The 18,329-nt window shown below is 38.4% G+C and overlaps 1 protein-coding gene across 1 annotated transcript; it reads left to right on the top strand.

The window, feature by feature from the left end:
- Nucleotides 1-3,574: 3,574 nt before the first annotated feature.
- On the top strand, nt 3,575-14,122 carry ago2 (argonaute RISC catalytic component 2). Its single transcript, XM_044137884.1, has 20 exons — nt 3,575-3,827; nt 5,698-5,745; nt 6,477-6,654; nt 6,738-6,858; nt 6,957-7,138; nt 7,340-7,476; nt 7,572-7,706; nt 8,121-8,208; nt 8,340-8,487; nt 8,578-8,697; nt 8,825-8,947; nt 9,072-9,205; nt 9,304-9,488; nt 9,593-9,752; nt 10,871-10,961; nt 11,131-11,325; nt 11,431-11,565; nt 11,802-11,903; nt 12,609-12,808; nt 12,928-14,122. Exons 1-20 carry the CDS (start codon nt 3,812-3,814, stop codon nt 13,034-13,036), a joined length of 2,607 nt encoding a protein of 868 aa, XP_043993819.1. The 5' UTR covers nt 3,575-3,811; the 3' UTR covers nt 13,037-14,122.
- Nucleotides 14,123-18,329: the final 4,207 nt, after the last annotated feature.

Below are 18,329 nucleotides of genomic sequence, written 5' to 3'. Positions count from 1 at the left end.
TTGGTCTTGTCTTGGTCTCGGGTTAGGTGGTCTTGACTACAACACTGATGCCTAGTCAAAAATTGATTAAGAGCTTTAAATGTACTGAATAATATTTGTACATATTGGACCTTATGGCCACCCGTACTTTCAACAGAGAAGAGGACAGCTTCCTCCAAAATGGGATGCTCTCTGCTGGTCATTAATTTCTTACTTTAATCACTCCAACATTAATTACCCCAACTGCTCTACTTAGCTTATCATACGAAATACTAGTCAGTCCAAAGTTCTTTAGAACAGTTGTAAACGGCATAATGAGGAGCATTGTTATGAGGACCTGCTGAAGGAGTGTCTGAAGAAGTAAGAGCTCTCAAGGTGTCAAATTATGAAGTCAAATTTCTTTTAAGTCATATTTAATGTATGCAACATTTTTTATAACAACTCAATGTAACATAGTTACTTGATTGTGCTATAAAATAGAACTATGTCTCTGGAAAATACATAATTCTACCTCTTTACGATTTTAGAAATTCTCCCTGTATTGAGAACTTTAGCATGTTACTGTAATCGCTGTCTTCTTTGACTTTCGGTGTTAATAAAACCAATAAAAAAAAGAACATTGATGAACCATGGTATCCCCTCCAATTAGATCCGAGCAAGAACTTTGTGACACTCACCATATGGTTGTGGTTCCCGTATCCCTGGTGGCACTTAAGCCACCCTTACTCATAATAACTTTTGGAATAAATTACTTGACGCAGACAAAGGAAAAAGTCTGTTCGCGCATAATTATCTGAGACCATCATAACTACAAATTTGAGATCAATAAATCATGTATCCAAGCGCTCTTGGAGGCCCTCTGCTGGCTTGGGAGTCCTGTAGCAGATTAGCTTGCTTTTGTCTGCAGGCTTAATTGTCTTCAAGCAAACATGACATGCTGTTTATCTTTTCCTTACTTTCTCTTGGTTAAATAAAAATTGTTATTGTTGCGTTGTTGTACAACCACTTTAACAAGCAGATCAGTCACAGTACTGTGGCACGTCGAAAACTGCATTTTGTTCGGATGTAGTCGTAAAACTTTGAGAATCATTGTTGTAGTCATTTTGATCCACGCTCAGAGCGACCTGCTTGCGTTTGACGTATTCGAGGACGTCCGCTGGCAAGATAAGTCCCCCCATCTACATAAACGTTTGCCATTGCAATGACATCACATTTAGAAATTGTTGCAACTGTTAGAAATAGAACTGTTAGAAATTGCACAAATAGCTCATATGAAATATTACAGTAATTCTTAGTATGGGCCGTGAGTAATAAGTCTACACAGAAGGGGTAATATGAATTTTGAGACTCAAAAGCAAAAGTAACACACGCACACACACGCACACACACACACACACACACATATATGCTACATAAACTACAGAGTTAGAGAGTGCATCCCTAAGATCGGAGCCAAATAAGTGTATTTTTGTTTCTTGGTCACTAGATGTCAGCTCCACAATATCAGTGGTCCCCCGGACCGGGGGGGTAGGTGGGAAGATGTATTATTGGATAGCAAATTTCTTGCTGGATAGATAAAAAAGATTGAAGATTGGAAATGATTATTTAAAAGAATTTAATGTGGAAAATAGAATACCTCCAGGTAGTGCAATTAGCCCAATTGTATTTAATATCATGATTAATTATATTTTTTCCTGATACTGATAAACATATAAAATCTGCTCTGTATGCAGATGGCGGGCCGTATGGATCAGGGGAAAGAATGTAAAACATGTGGAAGGAAATATTAAGAAAGCAATTAGTAAAGTAGAAAAAATGGTCTTCTGAATGGGGTTTTAAATTATCAGCAAGCAAATCTTGTTTTATGGCTGTTACAAATAAGAGGAATATTGATATAGGAACAATAACATTATATGGACAGCCTTTAGAAGGGGTAACAGAATTTAATTATCTAGGAATATGATTGGATAGTTCTTATATGTGGAAAACACACATAGATAATTTAGAAACTAAATATAAGAAAGTTATAAATCTACTAAAGGCTGTGGCCTGAAATAACTGGGGTGCCGCTAGACAGTTATTATTAAACATATATAGGATTCTCATGAGATCAACAATAGATTATGGCAGTTTTATATATGGAGCAGCAGCTAAAACAACACTACAAAAGAGAGATAGGTTACAGAGTACAGGGCTTTACATCGTAGTGAAAACGACACCTATTAATGCTCTTTTAATAGAGACTGGAGAGATTCCCCTGGAAATGAGAAGAATACAATTAGCTCTAGTATAATGATTGAAAATTAAAAGTAGTAAAGAAGAAAATGTAACTTCAACAATTTTGTGAAACTGTTGGGAATATTTAAAGTTCCAGAGTGATGAATTTGCATGGATTGTAAACAAATTGACTAGAGGATAAGGAAATAGCACAGTTTAATCCGATCAATGTTATTCCTCCATGGATATTTCCTGAGGTGAATGTGGATGTGAGACTTCTTCAAATGAAAAATGACTGGAATTTAAATGAAATAGGGGTAAAGACGGATGTATATTTAAGAAACTTATATTATAATTACCTTAAAATATATTCAGATGGTTCTAAGAATTTAAAAGGATGTGTGGGAATAGGAATAAATATACCAGCGTTTAAAATATACATTTCTAAAAGATTATCAGAATTACTATCTGTTTTTACAGCAGAAATGGTGGCAGTTGTACTAAGCTTAGAGGAGGATAGACCAGACAGGGTGGTGGTGTGCACAGATTCCAAAGCAATTTTAGAAAGTATTCAGGGAGAAGGAAATAATAGAAAAGTTTTAGTATTAGAAATCCAGCACAGTTTATTTAGATTATACAGGAATGGCATTGATATTTGGTTCTGCTGGGTACCAGCACATGAAGGCGTAAAAGGCAATGAAAAGGCAGATAAATTAGCAAAAAGGGCTTTAGAGGGGGCAACAACAATTATAATCCCTTTTGGGAAAGGGGAAGGGAAATCACTTATTAAGAGTAAAGAAATAGAAAAATGGCAAAAACAAAAAAAGGTGGAAGGAAGATAAGAAAGGAAGAAGATTATATAAAGTACAAAAGTCAGTATTAATTAAAAACATTACTGGGAGAAACAGAAGGGAAGAAATAATAATGATCAAATTAAGAGCAGGTCATACCTATTTAAATTATATTTTATATTTAATAGGGAGGGGAAAATAATAATAAATGTGAAGGATGTGGAGAGAAAGAAAACGTAGAACATGTATTGTTGAACTGTAAGACATATGAACCTAAAATGGAGAAATTTTGAAGAATGGTTGGAAGGACAGGTCAAGAATGGAGTCTTAAAGGAATATTGGGAAATGATGGAAACATAGTGGATATTTACAGATTAAGGAAAGCATTACTTATTTATCTTCAGAGCACAAAATAAAAAATAGAATTTAATAGATGTAAAGTAGTGTTGCTACACACTCATGTACAGTAGGTGGCGGTATGGACCTTAAAGTTGCTTGCGATCCGCCATAATAGAAAAGAAGAAGAAGAAGAACCACCAGGAGGTTAAATAACGCCAGCGGAAGTGGACGGGAGCGATATATCTTGCCCTGCATCTCTTCTCTCTGCTTGCGTTTGTGTGCTGGGGGGATGGGGTCGTGTTGAGGATGAGAGACTCCAAATATTTATCTCTTGGCTAACTAAATATCCATATTTCTAAGCAGTAAATCATTCTTTGCTGTTGGACGTAAAAGCATCGCTTCGGTTTCGTATGAGGCTCGGTGGAGTTTGCCCTCTGTAAAGTGGACTATCCGCACGTCCACGATACGCTTAAAAAGTCGACAAAATGTATTCTGCTGGAGGTAAGTGCCGCAGCTACTGTTAGCATTGGCTATGGGATGCCGCTGGTGAAATTGTGCGTAAAAGTGTTGGTGTTGGGTGATTCCTGGCAACAAATTGCCTGTTACTTTATGATAAAAAGTAATTATTTGAAGAGGAACGTTTGTCCTCGTCTCTCAGCAGGTATAAGATTCAGGGAAAAGCTTAGTTAGCAACAAGCAGCCGTTAGCTAAATTAGCTTTAGCTGCACCTCGTTTTTACCAACTTGTTCACTGTAAACTAGCCTCTGTGTTTACAAGAGTTTAAATGCAATTTTTGAATACGAACAACAAATGTGAATAGGTACCTGCTATCATTTTATTTTTCCGTTAAACACCTAGCACTTACGTTAAGCGGTGTTTAGCGGCCGACCACGCTTTCTAATCGGATCCCCAACCCATACATTAAGTCCAGTAGCGCACAACTTCAAAATGTCACAAAAAGTTACCAATGTTGTTTACAGAGGTTATACTTCCAAGTTGGCAATTATATAATATGGTAATGAATTTAGTATTTCTTTTTTTGTTATTATTATAAAGTGCTTATTAAAAAGATGGTACGTTTTCCGACTTGTTTTGCGACTTCTTTACAAGTCACAAAACTTGTTTGCAAGTTTCAGTTTTATCGCTGAAACCTTGAACTGAAACGTAACAAATTCTTAAAACAAAAAAAGTGACTTCCTTCTGGAAGACAATTGTTCATTTTGAGTTTGGCGTCAACAATAAATATGGTAGCACAAATTGTTTGAAGTTCTTTTTTTTCCTCTTTGGATTGTGGGCAGCACATCTCAAAATACGTCCAAAGAATGGGACTTTAAGCCCTTAAACCAGAACATTGGGCCTCTTTAGTTCCTGACTGACTGTGGGGGTTGTATAAAAGTACTTCAGGTCAGTTCAGCCCTTTCATTTCCATTTTAAACAAAGGACTTCGTAATCAACTGGTGAGCCATTGCAATGGCTTACTAAAGGCATGCTTGGTGCTTAGTACTATTCTCAATTGATTGTGGAGACGGATACTCATAAGACTATTCAAGTCTCTCAATAAATTTTTGGATGATTTTATGTAATTTGGAATTGATTTGGAGTCCTGTGGTCCAGTTGACTCGTGGTCACAGCATCCTATTTGCATTCTTTCTTTATGAAACAGATTAATTCTTTTTTCTTTTTTTTTTTTTTACTAGAAAAAGTCTAGTACATGAAGACTGAAACTATTACAAAATGATTGGCACATGTTGCATGTTTATTGCTGCCAATAAGTAAATAGTTATTGCTATTAAACATCCTCTGACCTTTGCATTTTCTGAAGACTTTGCAAGCACCAAACCCAAAGTGAGCACACAACTTCATAAAACCTGAACAATGCTAAGAATTTTGCCCTGTCTTTATTTCAAAATATTTCAGGATGCATGCTTCTATTTGTATTTAAATGAAGCAAAATTCTCCCTACATTTACCTGTTAATGGAGTTAGCAAACCACAGTCTGTTTTTCTAAAGGATATTTCTCTTTGCTCATTCCAAGACTCATGAACTGAAGTGGTAGTTGTGTTTTTTTGTTTTTTTTTTCTGGCAAATGGGTGGATCCATTCACTTTAGGCTACCAGCTTGGTTCATGCATTCTGCTCGTTCACAGATAAGGGTCGTATCATTGTGAACGACCGTGCCGTGGAAGTGATAAGTAGGCAATGCAGCTTAAAATAAACAGCTCGAATGAGCCCCACTCTTTACTTTTCATGGTCTTGCAGCAGGATATCTAAAGTGATCAACTTGATTTTGTGTTCGAGTACAGGCCTTCACATTTATTTTCAGATGCAAGCGGATTTTTACACGCGTAACATGTCGTTTTTGTCCTTTGTAGCTGCAGAAGTTCCAGAGGGACCCCGTTCCTCCGGGTCAATCAGCTCTGGTAAGCTGACATTTTGGTTTGAACTGGTTTCAGCTGTAATGTATCGATACTGGCAACATGATTTCTTCTTCAAGTAAATGAAATGCCTTCTGCTGAAGTGCGTGTGAATTTTTATATCCAAATTAGGAAAAAAAAAACGATCACAACTGATTGTTTGGCGCTGTGAAAGGGGTGATGTTTCTATTCAGGACACACTTTTATGCAATACACAATAATGTGCATGGAATTGAGACTGATTAGTTTCAGATGAAACCCTTATTGCTTTATTTTTACACATTCATGCTTCGTGCTGTTTTTGTTGGTAACTGTTTGAGTCCCCGACAAATTAAGAAGAGTTCCAGTAGTGCAAGTTGCATCATGGGTAGTTTTGGGTTTGCAAGGGAAACCCTTGTTTCAAACTGCAGATCTTATGCTTGATGTATCAGGGTGTTTTTAAGGGAGTTTGTCAGAGTGGAACTCAAAGATAAGGTGGGGAAGGGATTGGTTTCCTCTGACAGACTGAAATATCAGAAGTCGCACATGTGGATCATATTGGGACTGGCAACAAAGGTCACATGTACATTTCTGAGTTTCAAAGATGAAGAAGGTCCAGGAATGGACTTGAGAAAGCCGAAATGGTCTTAATAGTTATTGTATTCTAAAAGTATGGGTGTTGATGACATTTCTAAGAATAAACCCCAAAAGCATACAAATGATATTCTGTTTATGTTGCTTTCCTTTGCTCGTTACAGACCCGCCTTCCCCCTTGCCAGAATATGTGTTCAAGCCGCCACCGAGGCCAGACTTTGGCACCATGGGTCGGGCAATCAAGCTCCAGGCCAACTTTTTTGAAATGGAAATTCCCAGATTGGAGGTCTATCACTATGATATTGACATCAAGCCTGAGAAATGCCCCAGGAGGGTTAATCGGTAGGTCTATTTTTTTATGTTTTACTTAAGTGGGTGGGGCTAAACCTTTTGCATTGCGGCGCTCAATTTCCTGTTGTCCTCAGGGAAATTGTGGAGCACATGGTCCAGCACTTTAAAACTCAGATCTTTGGCGATCGAAAGCCGGTGTACGATGGAAGAAAGAACCTCTACACTGCCATGCCTTTGCCAATAGGCCGAGACAAAGTACGTTTTTTTTTACTTGAGTGAAGTTTCCTTACTTATACTTTTTTTAAAGTAAAAAAAGAATCTGAACTTTATAATTTGCCATTTTTAATTCACAGGTGGAGCTTGAAGTAACTATTCCAGGCGAAGGTAAAGACCGCAGCTTTAAAGTGTCCATCAAATGGGTGTCTTGTGTTAGTCTACAAGCTCTACACGAGGCTCTGTCCGGACGGCTACCAAGCGTTCCCTTTGAAACCATTCAAGCTTTGGATGTGGTCATGCGGCATTTACCTTCCATGAGGTCAGTTCTGTTGTTTTATTTTATTTTATTTATTTATTTTTTATGGTTTGTCACTCAAAATGTCTTTTTAGAATATTTTTACAAGGAGAGGAGAGTGAGGCTCTGTCAGGATTTAGCATCCAGCCATGTTTAAAGTTGTCGGATTCTGTGCTGCTCGTTTTTAATTAATCACGTTGCACATCTAACCGTTGTCCGATACAGGTATACCCCAGTGGGTCGCTCTTTCTTCACTCCTTCAGAGGGATGCTCCAACCCTCTCGGCGGCGGCAGGGAGGTGTGGTTTGGTTTCCATCAGTCCGTCAGACCTTCTCTCTGGAAAATGATGCTCAACATTGATGGTAATCTGTGTTATTCATAGAAAAAAACAACTAATAATCCATAAAAAAAATTTTTCTCCACACGTCTTACCTCTGCGTGTTTTCTTTGTTTGCAGTTTCGGCCACTGCGTTCTACAAGGCTCAGCCTGTAATTGAATTCATGTGTGAAGTTCTGGATTTTAAAAGCATCGAGGAGCAGCAGAAGCCTTTAACAGACTCTCAGCGAGTGAAATTTACAAAAGAAATCAAAGGTGCGTCCTTTTTCACACCAGTTCAGATCGACAACAAAACGAACTTCTATAGAGCAACATTTTTAGTTAAAAAAATAAATAAATAAAAAAAAGAATGTTTTTCAACTTGAAGATGTTAAAAATAGTTTTTTGTTTTGGTATGAATATTTAATGAACTGAGATTTGGAAAAAGCCACTACAGACATTCCTGCTGTTGCTTCGAGATTTAAAGAGTTGTACATGCAACCAAACTTGGCAAATTGTTTAGACCCCCCCAAAAAAATCTATTCCGAAATCATTTTGGAGTGGAGAAACCAATAGCTGATCTGCTTAAAAAAAAAAAAAAATCTAATCATTTATCTCTAAGTCAATTAACTTGGCCTGGAGTTTCTTCTTTTGTTGTTGAACTTTATTTATCTTGCATCCTTCCTGTAGGCCTCAAAGTCGAGATAACTCACTGTGGGCAGATGAAGAGAAAATACAGAGTTTGCAATGTGACCAGAAGACCAGCCAGCCACCAGACGTAAGAACATGTTATCTAAACTTCATTATCTTGTAGTATTGTATGAATGGATTGCGTCAAGAGGATTGGTAAGCCCACAGGGATAGTTGATCTTATCTTTGTGTTGATTGAATTATTCTTCATTGCCTCAGGTTCCCCTTGCAGCAGGAGAATGGCCAAACTATTGAATGCACAGTAGCACAGTACTTCAAAGACAAGTACAAACTCATCCTGCGATACCCTCACCTCCCATGCTTACAAGTGGGACAGGAGCAGAAGCATACCTACCTCCCTCTAGAGGTGAGACACTTTAACACTCTGGATTTTATTCAAGAAAAGTGAGAGTTTTGCTTGTTTTTAATGGATTGTCTCCGAACATGGCCTCTTCAGGTGTGTAACATAGTGGCAGGGCAGCGCTGCATCAAAAAGCTGACCGACAATCAGACCTCCACAATGATCCGTGCCACAGCCAGATCGGCACCAGACCGGCAGGATGAAATCAGTAAACTGGTAACGTCATCTGTGTTCATGTTCCTTCTGCTTTTAACAAGCCGATCAGAGCTTTAAATGAAGCGTAAAGAACTCAAAACGTGACAAATATTCAATGGTAAAAAGTACGGTTTCGCTTCGATTCCAGATGCGAAGTGCCAACTTCAACACTGACCCTTATGTTCGTGAATTTGGAGTCATGGTGAGGGATGAAATGACAGAAGTGAACGGCCGCGTCTTGCAAGCACCTTCAATACTTTATGGCGGCAGGGTATGTTCAGCAGTACTCTGGATGTGATTTTTTTTCTTTTGTTTTATTTTTTTATTATATATATATATATATATACATGCAGTGCAAAAATGTTGACCAGCATTTTAAAAATGACAATTTTCAGAACAAAGCAATAGCAACACCAATCCAGGGAGTGTGGGACATGAGGAACAAACAGTTCCACACTGGCATTGAGATCAAAGTGTGGGCCATCGCCTGCTTCGCACCGCAGAGGCAGTGCACCGAACTTCTGCTCAAGTAAGAGACATTTGCAGAATGCTAAGGTCTTTTGCACATGCACCTCGTCTTTAAGAATCTTAATTGAGCATAAGATAAACTCGTTCGTCATTTGGCAGAGCTTTCACTGACCAGCTGAGGAAGATCTCTCGAGATGCAGGGATGCCCATCCAGGGTCAGCCTTGCTTCTGCAAGTACGCCCAGGGGGCGGACAGCGTGGAGCCCATGTTCAGGCACCTCAAGTACACCTACCAGGGCCTGCAGCTGGTGGTGGTCATCCTCCCTGGAAAGACGCCAGTTTATGGTGACGACCTGATTGAATTTATCAAGGCAAAAAAAAAAAAAAATGCTCGTGTTTAACATTTAAAATGTTTACTTATTTCGTGTCTTCTTGTTGCATATCTATAGCTGAAGTAAAGCGAGTTGGCGACACTGTGCTCGGAATGGCCACGCAATGCGTCCAGGTGAAGAATGTCCAAAAGACAACACCTCAGACTCTCTCCAACCTCTGTCTGAAGATCAACGTCAAGCTGGGTGGAGTCAACAACATCCTGCTGCCGCAGGGCAGGTCAGTGAAGATGCTCACACTAGTATTTAACAGGAAATTCAAGATTTGTGATGCGAGAGTATGTCAAAGGGTCACATTTACACTATCTTCACTTTTGCATTGAGTTGGCTTATAATTATTTACAGGGGAAATGCAGATTTGGTTGAAAATATACGTTATTAATCTCAAAAGGAAATTAAATATTATTATAATTCGTATCTTCTGTGATGTTGTGTGCAACAAACCTGAAGAGGCATCTGAAGAAACTGATTGTGTGACAATCTCGCGGCCCAATTGTCCAAATATGTAATAAATCAGCCCAACAAATTTTAGCAAAATTCGACTAAAAGAAGAGGTCAGAGCTAACGCAGCAAAGCCACTCCAACATGCTGCCATCATGAGTGGTGCAACTCTGGAAGGTATTTAGGGAGTCGTTGTGTGAACTCCCTCTTGAAAACATGTACGGAGAGCAAAACATGTAAAGCATTTCAGGTCAACGTGTCTTCCTGGTACAAAAAGGAATGTGATGTGGAAATTCTATTGTGGTTGAAGTGAATTCATCAGGTTCCTGTTGCGTTCAGGTCAGAAACGTTTTGTTTTGTATTTGTTTTTTTTTAGTATTTGCTTCACACCGGAACATCTTTAGTTCCTCTCCAAATCCTACCCCTGTTTTTCAAGTTTGCATATTCTCTGGCTTCTGCATTACCCCCTCAATGCAAATATGATAGAGAGTTGAAGGTTTTTGTATAAACCAGGGTAACATTTTGAGATTGGAATATTTAGTTTCCACCCTCTTTACCAGCAAAACTGGATTTATTCTAAATTAAAATGCCAGGAGAGTTAACTCCTTTTAACAGAACCTTTCTGTAAGTAAAGAGTATTTTTTTTTCTTTTCCTATTTCAAGTTGTAGACTAAAGCTTTATGATGTAATAAAAAAAAACCACAATAATGTCACAGCATCATTGCATATTGAGTGGAGCCTCACTGCAGTTGATGCCTTCAGATTCCCGAAGAAGCTCAAGAGAGATGGGAGTGAGCAAGAAGGATTTACTGGAGCTGATGTTGCCATCTCCGTATTGCCTGTGCATATGATATTGCTATATGAAAACTTGCATCCATTCTGTGCGTTCCTGTGCAGGCCGTTGGTGTTCCAGCAGCCAGTGATCTTTCTCGGCTCGGACGTGACTCATCCACCAGCAGGAGATGGAAAGAAACCTTCCATTGCTGCCGTGAGTTTCAGCTAAATTAATATAATGATGCTTCTTTTTTTTAAAATCATTTGATTATGCAGAAAATGCATTTAAACACAACATGCTTGAAAACTATTTTTAAATCCACGACCTGTGGGCCCCCCCCCCCCCTCATTTGAAGGTTTAATGTGCCTTATGTTGCTTTTAGGTGGTCGGCAGCATGGATGCCCACCCCAGCCGATACTGCGCCACAGTGCGGGTGCAGCAGCACCGTCAGGACATCATCCAGGACCTGGCCAACATGGTGCGGGAGCTGCTCATCCAGTTCTACAAGTCCACTCGCTTCAAGCCCACCAGAATCATCTACTATCGAGACGGCATCTCCGAGGGCCAGTTTAGCCAGGTACTTCTGTGTGTGTGTGTGATGTCTCAGAACACGAGTGATATGCATGCTTTGTTGTTACACAGTAGGCCTCATTTGTTAAATTTACTATCCGTTTCCCTGTAGGTCCTTCAGCATGAGCTCCTGGCAATCCGCGAGGCTTGCATCAAACTAGAAAAGGATTACCAACCTGGCATTACCTTCGTGGTTGTACAGAAGAGACACCACACCAGGCTGTTCTGCGTGGACAGAAACGAAAGGGTCAGCATCATGTTAGAAATGAGGAGTTTTCCTTTTTCTTAGAAAATGCATGAGAATATAGTCGTACATTCGTAAAAACCAATTGCATTTGTTTGCTTTCCAACTTGGCCCGTTGTTTAATTAACGAGGTGGCATTAGCGTTTTGTTCCAGTGTTGTTTCTCTAAAAGTTGCCATATTTTTGTCTGCTCTTCCTGTAGTTGTTGCTTGAAAAGGCTTATAACTTGGACTTTTTCAGGTCGGAAAGAGTGGCAACATTCCCGCGGGGACGACAGTGGACACCAAAATCACCCACCCATCGGAGTTTGACTTCTACCTTTGCAGTCATGCAGGCATTCAGGTAAGAACTGTGCTACGATTAACTGTGATTAATTGCTGCGTGTTAGCTCCAGGCTCTCATGCTACCACTTTTTATAATCAAAATTCTTTTGGCTGATTAGAAATTTTGGGCCATTTTCAAACAGACTTTACCTAAAATGGGTTTTGTATTCCTGTCCTGTTATAACAAAAAGTTGGAAAAAAATTTTTTTAATTTATGTTAATATAGTAAAACAAGGGGAAAAAAATATCCGAGTTCCTGTACAAGCGATCAGGAGAGGGGACATAGTTTGCAGGAGTCTCCATTTTTATTTTTCAGACAGTGTTGATCATTTTTACCCACAACAGGTTCTAAACATTTAATAATCCAGCATCTTCCATGACAGACCAGATGGATAAAATGGATCACTTGTTGCTTTTCACTCTTTTTGTTCTCTGCTGAAAGAATTGCTATCTGCCAACAAACATGTTGTTCAAAGTAGTTTCCCTTATGTAGCTTGTTGAATCTCTGTGGGCATTCGGACTTCATTTTGTAAACGCTGCAGACACTGTGTTGTCAGGGTGATCCAGTAGTACTGCCTTGTTGTGCTTTTATAGGAAAATGTCAGATTTGTTTTTGTTTTTTGTCTTTTGGAGCCTCTGACTGTCTTTCTCTGAGCATCTCTAACTTTCTTGTATCTAAATAAATTGCGCCGCCTCACCCTTCATCCATTATTCTTCCTTCCAGGGAACTAGTAGACCGTCTCACTACCACGTGCTCTGGGATGACAACCACTTCTCGTCAGATGAACTGCAGGTCCTCACCTACCAGCTCTGCCATACGTACGTGCGCTGCACCCGCTCCGTGTCCATCCCAGCACCGGCCTACTACGCCCATCTGGTGGCTTTCCGGGCGCGCTATCACTTGGTGGACAAAGAGCACGACAGGTAAGGATGCTTGTGTACTTCTGAATTTTTATTTTTATTTTTCTTCCATCAATGACCTGTATGGCCTAAGCGCTTTTTACAATTTATTTATTTTTTATATATTTTTGTTTTTTTTGTAGTGCTGAGGGCAGTCATACATCCGGCCAGAGCAATGGGAGGGACCACCAGGCCTTGGCCAAGGCTGTTCAGATCCACCAGGACACCCTTCGCACCATGTACTTCGCCTGAAAGTACAGCGCCCTGATTGGTCGGGGGGTAAAATCCCGGCCAATGAAACCAACGCGGAGAGCCGTCTCTCTGTGAGCTCCGAATACCATCACAAGGTTTCATATTGTCTTTTCCCTTAAGTGGCAAACTTGTCACTCACCCATATGTCCACATTTGAACTTCTCCCCTTTGACCCACCAAAGTAAGCCATTTAGTAGTGAAAAAAGGCAATTTCTTCCTTTTCTTTCTTTTTTACTTGTTTGTAGAACTTTTTTTTTCTCCCCCCTAAATTTTTAAAATGGTAAAATTTGCACACAGAAAGAAAAGTATAGCTTCTAAAAAAAAAAGTGGGCTGTTACATTATATACCAAGTTGTGTTTATTTTGTTTTGTTTTGGGGTTTTTTTTTTTGTATCCTTCTGATTCTTGTTTGCTCGAGTGGATCCTGGTCCGTAAACGGAGAATCTAAATGTTGGGGAGCTTCACTTACTGTTTATATGCCTGAACCAAACATCAACAGCCAATCCAAGCAAAGTGCACTGACCAAGATGGGTACTTTACAAAGGACAAAAGTACTTAACCCTCCTGTTATGATTGTGTCTGAGGTACAGCAATAATGTTCCCGGGTCAGTTTGACCCGTGGAGTTATTCATGCAATAGTGTCAGAAACCAAAATATTCCTCCAAAACAATTTTGTATCTGATTATTAACTCCAATACTAACCATTTCAATCAGTATTTGTGCAATTATGTTTTTTTTGTTTTATTTTTCACAAATAAAGGATCAATTATGACAACTTTTCTAGTGTAGTAAAGAGAATAGTGAAAAAGTGAGCTTGTGTGTGTCATGTGTGTGTGTTGGGGGGGGGGAGGGGGAATATGGTACATAGCTGCAAGGAAATGTATAAAATTGGACATTTAAAAAAAAAAAAATCTTTTTTACCCCTCAACTTGACTGCCGGGTCAAATTGACCCGAACAGTAACTATGTGAAATGTAGACGCAGGACGGGGGTTGCAAATGTGTCAAATGAATAAATTTTCACTTTATATGTAGATTACATCTATTAAAACAAATAGAAAAAGTTTCATGCAAAAAAAAAACACAAAATACTTTCAACTTTTAAAAAAACAATGTTACTTTAAAACGGGTCAATTTGATCTGCAACATAACAGGAGGGTTAACATATCATGAATTATTTGAATATTTTTCTTTCAACATGGGCCATTATCTGATTTTTAAAAAGTGCCATTTGGGACCAGGATTTTTCTTTTTTCTTTTTTTTTTCTTTTTTTTTTTTCTTGATGAACTAGTTAGTTACTCGTTGGCGTTTCTGCATTTTTCTTTGATTCAAATCAAACAGTTTTTGTTGTGTTTTTCTCTTTTTTTTTTCTATTCTTTTTTTTATTATTTTATGCCAAATCTGGTGACAGTGAAAAGACAGTTTCTCATCTGATTTGTAAACTATATTCGGATCATCTCTTGACAATTTTTATTTTTTTATTTCTCTTAACCCTTTAACTGCCATGTGTCCCGATTGACCCATTGACCTGCATGCGACAGTATTTGGGGGGTGACATTTAAAGGGTCAAGGTTTAGAGACCGAACAACTATGTTTATCCTGTTTTCTGAACCGATCGTTTTCAAGGATAAAATCGGCTGCACCGGGACTGGTTCCCCAGCAACCTTTTTTTTTTGTTTTCTTTTTTTATATTGTATTCTGAGCCGTACTGATAAAAGATTTTAACTCAAAAGGGGATCATAAAATTTTTTTTTCTTTTACAGTAATTCTTCATTGTATAGTTCTGTAGCTGAGATGCATTGTTTTCTTTTTGTTTAACTTGTAGGCATTTATAGCAGGTTTTTTTTTTTTTTTTTTTTTTCATTTTTATGCTCCTCAATCCTACTTCTATTTTTTTATTGTATATAGCAGCAGGAACGTATTTTCTGCTGCGTCGCGGTCAGATCGGGGCAGCCGTGTAGCGTCTCGGTGAGGGAGGGGGAGGTCAGGGGGGGATTCGGTACAGAAGAGTTTTTACATTTGAACTGATTTTAAATGATTATACAAGAGCCTCTTTAGTTTAGAGGACACTTCAAGAACCGCGAACGGTCGCTGCACAAAAGCGTCGTTGGGGGGGTGGGCGGGGTGGATTTATGCAAGCAGCTTTTGTGAGTCTTTTTACTGAAATAGAAATGTTCCTAGTGAGGTATATTTTAAATAAGCTTTCAGTGCAAAAATGCTGAGAAAATTTTCAAATGTTTTGTTCTTTTTTTTTAAAGAGAAAAAAAATGGCCCAAATTTTGTCTAAATTAACTCTATTTGTATAGACATTTTAAATGCAATTATCTTGCCTTCTAAGACTCTTACCATTTTAATGACGGGATAAATGCATAACGACTTCCTGCTTTACTTTTACCGCTACGTTGAGCTTGTGAATGTTTTGTCTAGTTTGAAGGCAAGTAGTGTATATTTGTTAACTATGCATCTTTTTTTTTTTTTTTAACAAAAGAGATTTAGCAGTTAATGGGGATCCCACATGAAATCGGATCGTGTACAGAGAGGTAGACAATCAGGGCTTTTGTTTCCTTTTTTTTTTATTATTTTATTTTAAAGCGTTTTGCATTTAGTTTTGTTTCTTAGTGCTTATCAGCATCTTCACGTGTTTGTTATGAGATAAAAGTGGTCATTTGTGACGATGTAGATTTTGTTTTTGTTTTTTGTTTTTCAGCCTAAAAATGAGCGTATCCTTTGTAACACACAATCGTTCATGGCCAAACAAGACTACCAGCTTTTACACAATTATTACTCAAAAGACATAGAAGCACAAAAAGGCTTTTTTTTTGACTCTAGGTGCTAGATGTTTTCACTGTAAACCACCGTAAGTCCTCACTGATCCTTCATTATTTCTACGGTCCTTTTCTCTCCCTTTAACTAAATCAGTTTTTCCCTCTTTACTTTTAACTCCTTTAAAGCAACTAGAGATCCGACTGACTGTGTTTGTGGGGCATTTTGGAAAAAAAAAAAAAAGAAGAAAAAAAAAAAAATCCCGTACTTGATATTTACTGTTCTGATGTCAATATTGTTCTTATCGGTGCTGGTCTCACAACATGTAAATTTGGATGCACTTTCGATAGCAGAATTATGAGTATGACTTCTAATGTGTGTGTGTATGTGTGTGTTTTTTTTTTTTTTTTTTTTTTTTTTTCCTCCATTTATCAGAAGCGAAGGCTCAGCCATAATGTGCGACACTGGCGTAATTGCATGGAAATGGCCGTGTGTTCTACCTCTTGTTACCTGTTGCTGTGTTATGGTAACATCACGCCACTGGCCATTTCTGTATAATTACCCTGGCTGTGTATCGTAATCGCCGTCAGCTTGTGTCTTGTTGACTTTAGAGGCTTTTTTAAAAACTGATTTTTTTTCTCTTTGCATGACTTGTAGTTAGTATTACGCAAACCGAAGAGACAGAATGTGTTTGTGTTGAAGTTCTATGACCAAATGCTTCGAGTGTGTTTGTACCTATACACAGACACACACATGACTTTCTGCTTCTTCTTCTTCTTCTTCTTCTTCTTCTTCTATGCACCGCTAAAATGACACTTTGATTTAAAACTTGGTTCTCTGCTCAAGCTGTGTGACAACAAATGCAAAGTTCTCCTTCATCGAGACGAAGTCAGTGCGTCTCAGTGGTGCTATCAGACTGCTGGTTAAAGTTTCAAAGATAATAATCAGGAAAGTGGAGAACTCTGGCTGATTTCTGAACACCGGTATTAGCCAGTTAGGATTTCTTTAGCCGTCTGTTTAAATCTCTAAAATGTCTCTGAATATAACATCTCCTCTTTATATAAGAATCACATGTATATCTCTGCTTTCTCTTAATTGCCCGCGACGTCTCACTCAGTCTGAAAATGGCGAACTGATTCGCTTTCCCTTGGTAACAACTTCCACGCCGAAAAGTGTTAAGCTGGCCTGTTGGTGCTTAGGTAAGGTGTGTTTACTGATCTTTGCGACGTTGGATTTTAGAGTTCATTGGTGGTCAGCCAGCTAATAATGTATGACAGAGAGTAAAGTGCACTGCTTATTTCTACATAGTGATGCCCTTGTCTTGGGAGGTTGAATGGCTTTCTTTGTTTTTAGCTCCTCTCCCTGATGTCATTAATATTCTTCTTTTTTTGTTTTCTTGATTTTTATTCCCTTCATGGAGAGTTGGAAACAGGATTCTTCAGTAATTGTAACAATCTCATTGCTTTAACTTGGAAAGAGAGGAGAAGCTAGCTTTTGGATTTGTTGTTACTGCTCTGTGTGTGTGTGTGTGTGTGTTGTTTTTCGTTCCCTACACCAGCACCTTATAAAACATCGGAATGGCATTGCTTTTTCTTGATATAAAACTCCAAAAGTTACATTTGCACTAAATAAATAAGAACAATATTGTAGCTATTCATGCGTTAACAGCACAAATCTACAGCCACTTACAAAATAGTTTCCTTTTGTTTTTTCCCCACTATGCTAGAATTGCTGTTCAGAGAGATCAAGTAAAAACCAGCCGAGAAGATTCCATCTAGCCAACCAAAATTGAGCGAGTCATTTTTTTTTTTTCCTTTTTTTGAGAAATAACTCGAAGCCTTTAAGCGACAATAATAAGAGCGATATTTCCGGTCGCCTTTGTACAGAAATCGTAGTAGATGTTTTTCTATCAACCAAACTGAAAGGCGTTTTTCAAAGGAGAATATTGTTGGATGCCAAAGTGGTGCATGTCCTGTTGGGTAAACGGTTTTACCTCTGTCCAGAACTGCGATGTGGGCGACGCCCCCTCACCCTCCAGTAAGACCAAAACAAACTATAGAGTAAGGAGGAGTTTTTGTCACTTTGCTTCTATTTTTTTTTTTTTTTTTTTTTGTCAAATGAGTTCAACGAAAGAATGTTTACAACAGTGACAAGTATTCCTAACCTGGATGAATGTGGCATCATGTTACAGGTGAAATCCTGCGTTACTTACAGTGGTACTGTCCAACACCGTAGAGACTTTATTTTTTATTGAATGTGTTAAATTCACATATAATGTTAGTTTTTTTCTTTTGGAAAGCCAGAACCTGGATTACACCAGGGAGCAGAAATAGCCAATATTGACTAGAAATACCATATCAAATTATGCAATGGAATAATTTTCTTTTTTTTTTTTTGTGTTCAAACTGTCTTTAAGCCTGATAATATTATGTATATTTTCTGGAACTGAAACCGATTCCTTATAAACCAGCAACTATTGGATGAATCCTTTCCAAACCTTTCCCATCTGTAGTCATTTAGTTCCCCTCTAAG

This window comes from Gambusia affinis, linkage group LG14 (assembly GCF_019740435.1).
Source record: "Gambusia affinis linkage group LG14, SWU_Gaff_1.0, whole genome shotgun sequence".
In the NCBI taxonomy this organism is placed as follows: domain Eukaryota; kingdom Metazoa; phylum Chordata; class Actinopteri; order Cyprinodontiformes; family Poeciliidae; genus Gambusia; species Gambusia affinis.
This window is presented reverse-complemented; position numbering and strand designations above follow the sequence as displayed.

Coding starts and splice junctions, on each gene's coding strand:
- ago2 (XM_044137884.1), top strand. Junction 5,746..6,476: donor CTCCGGGTCAATCAGCTCTG/GTAAGCTGACAT, acceptor TGCTCGTTACAG/ACCCGCCTTCCCCCTTGCCA. Junction 10,962..11,130: donor AGAAACCTTCCATTGCTGCC/GTGAGTTTCAGC, acceptor TGTTGCTTTTAG/GTGGTCGGCAGCATGGATGC.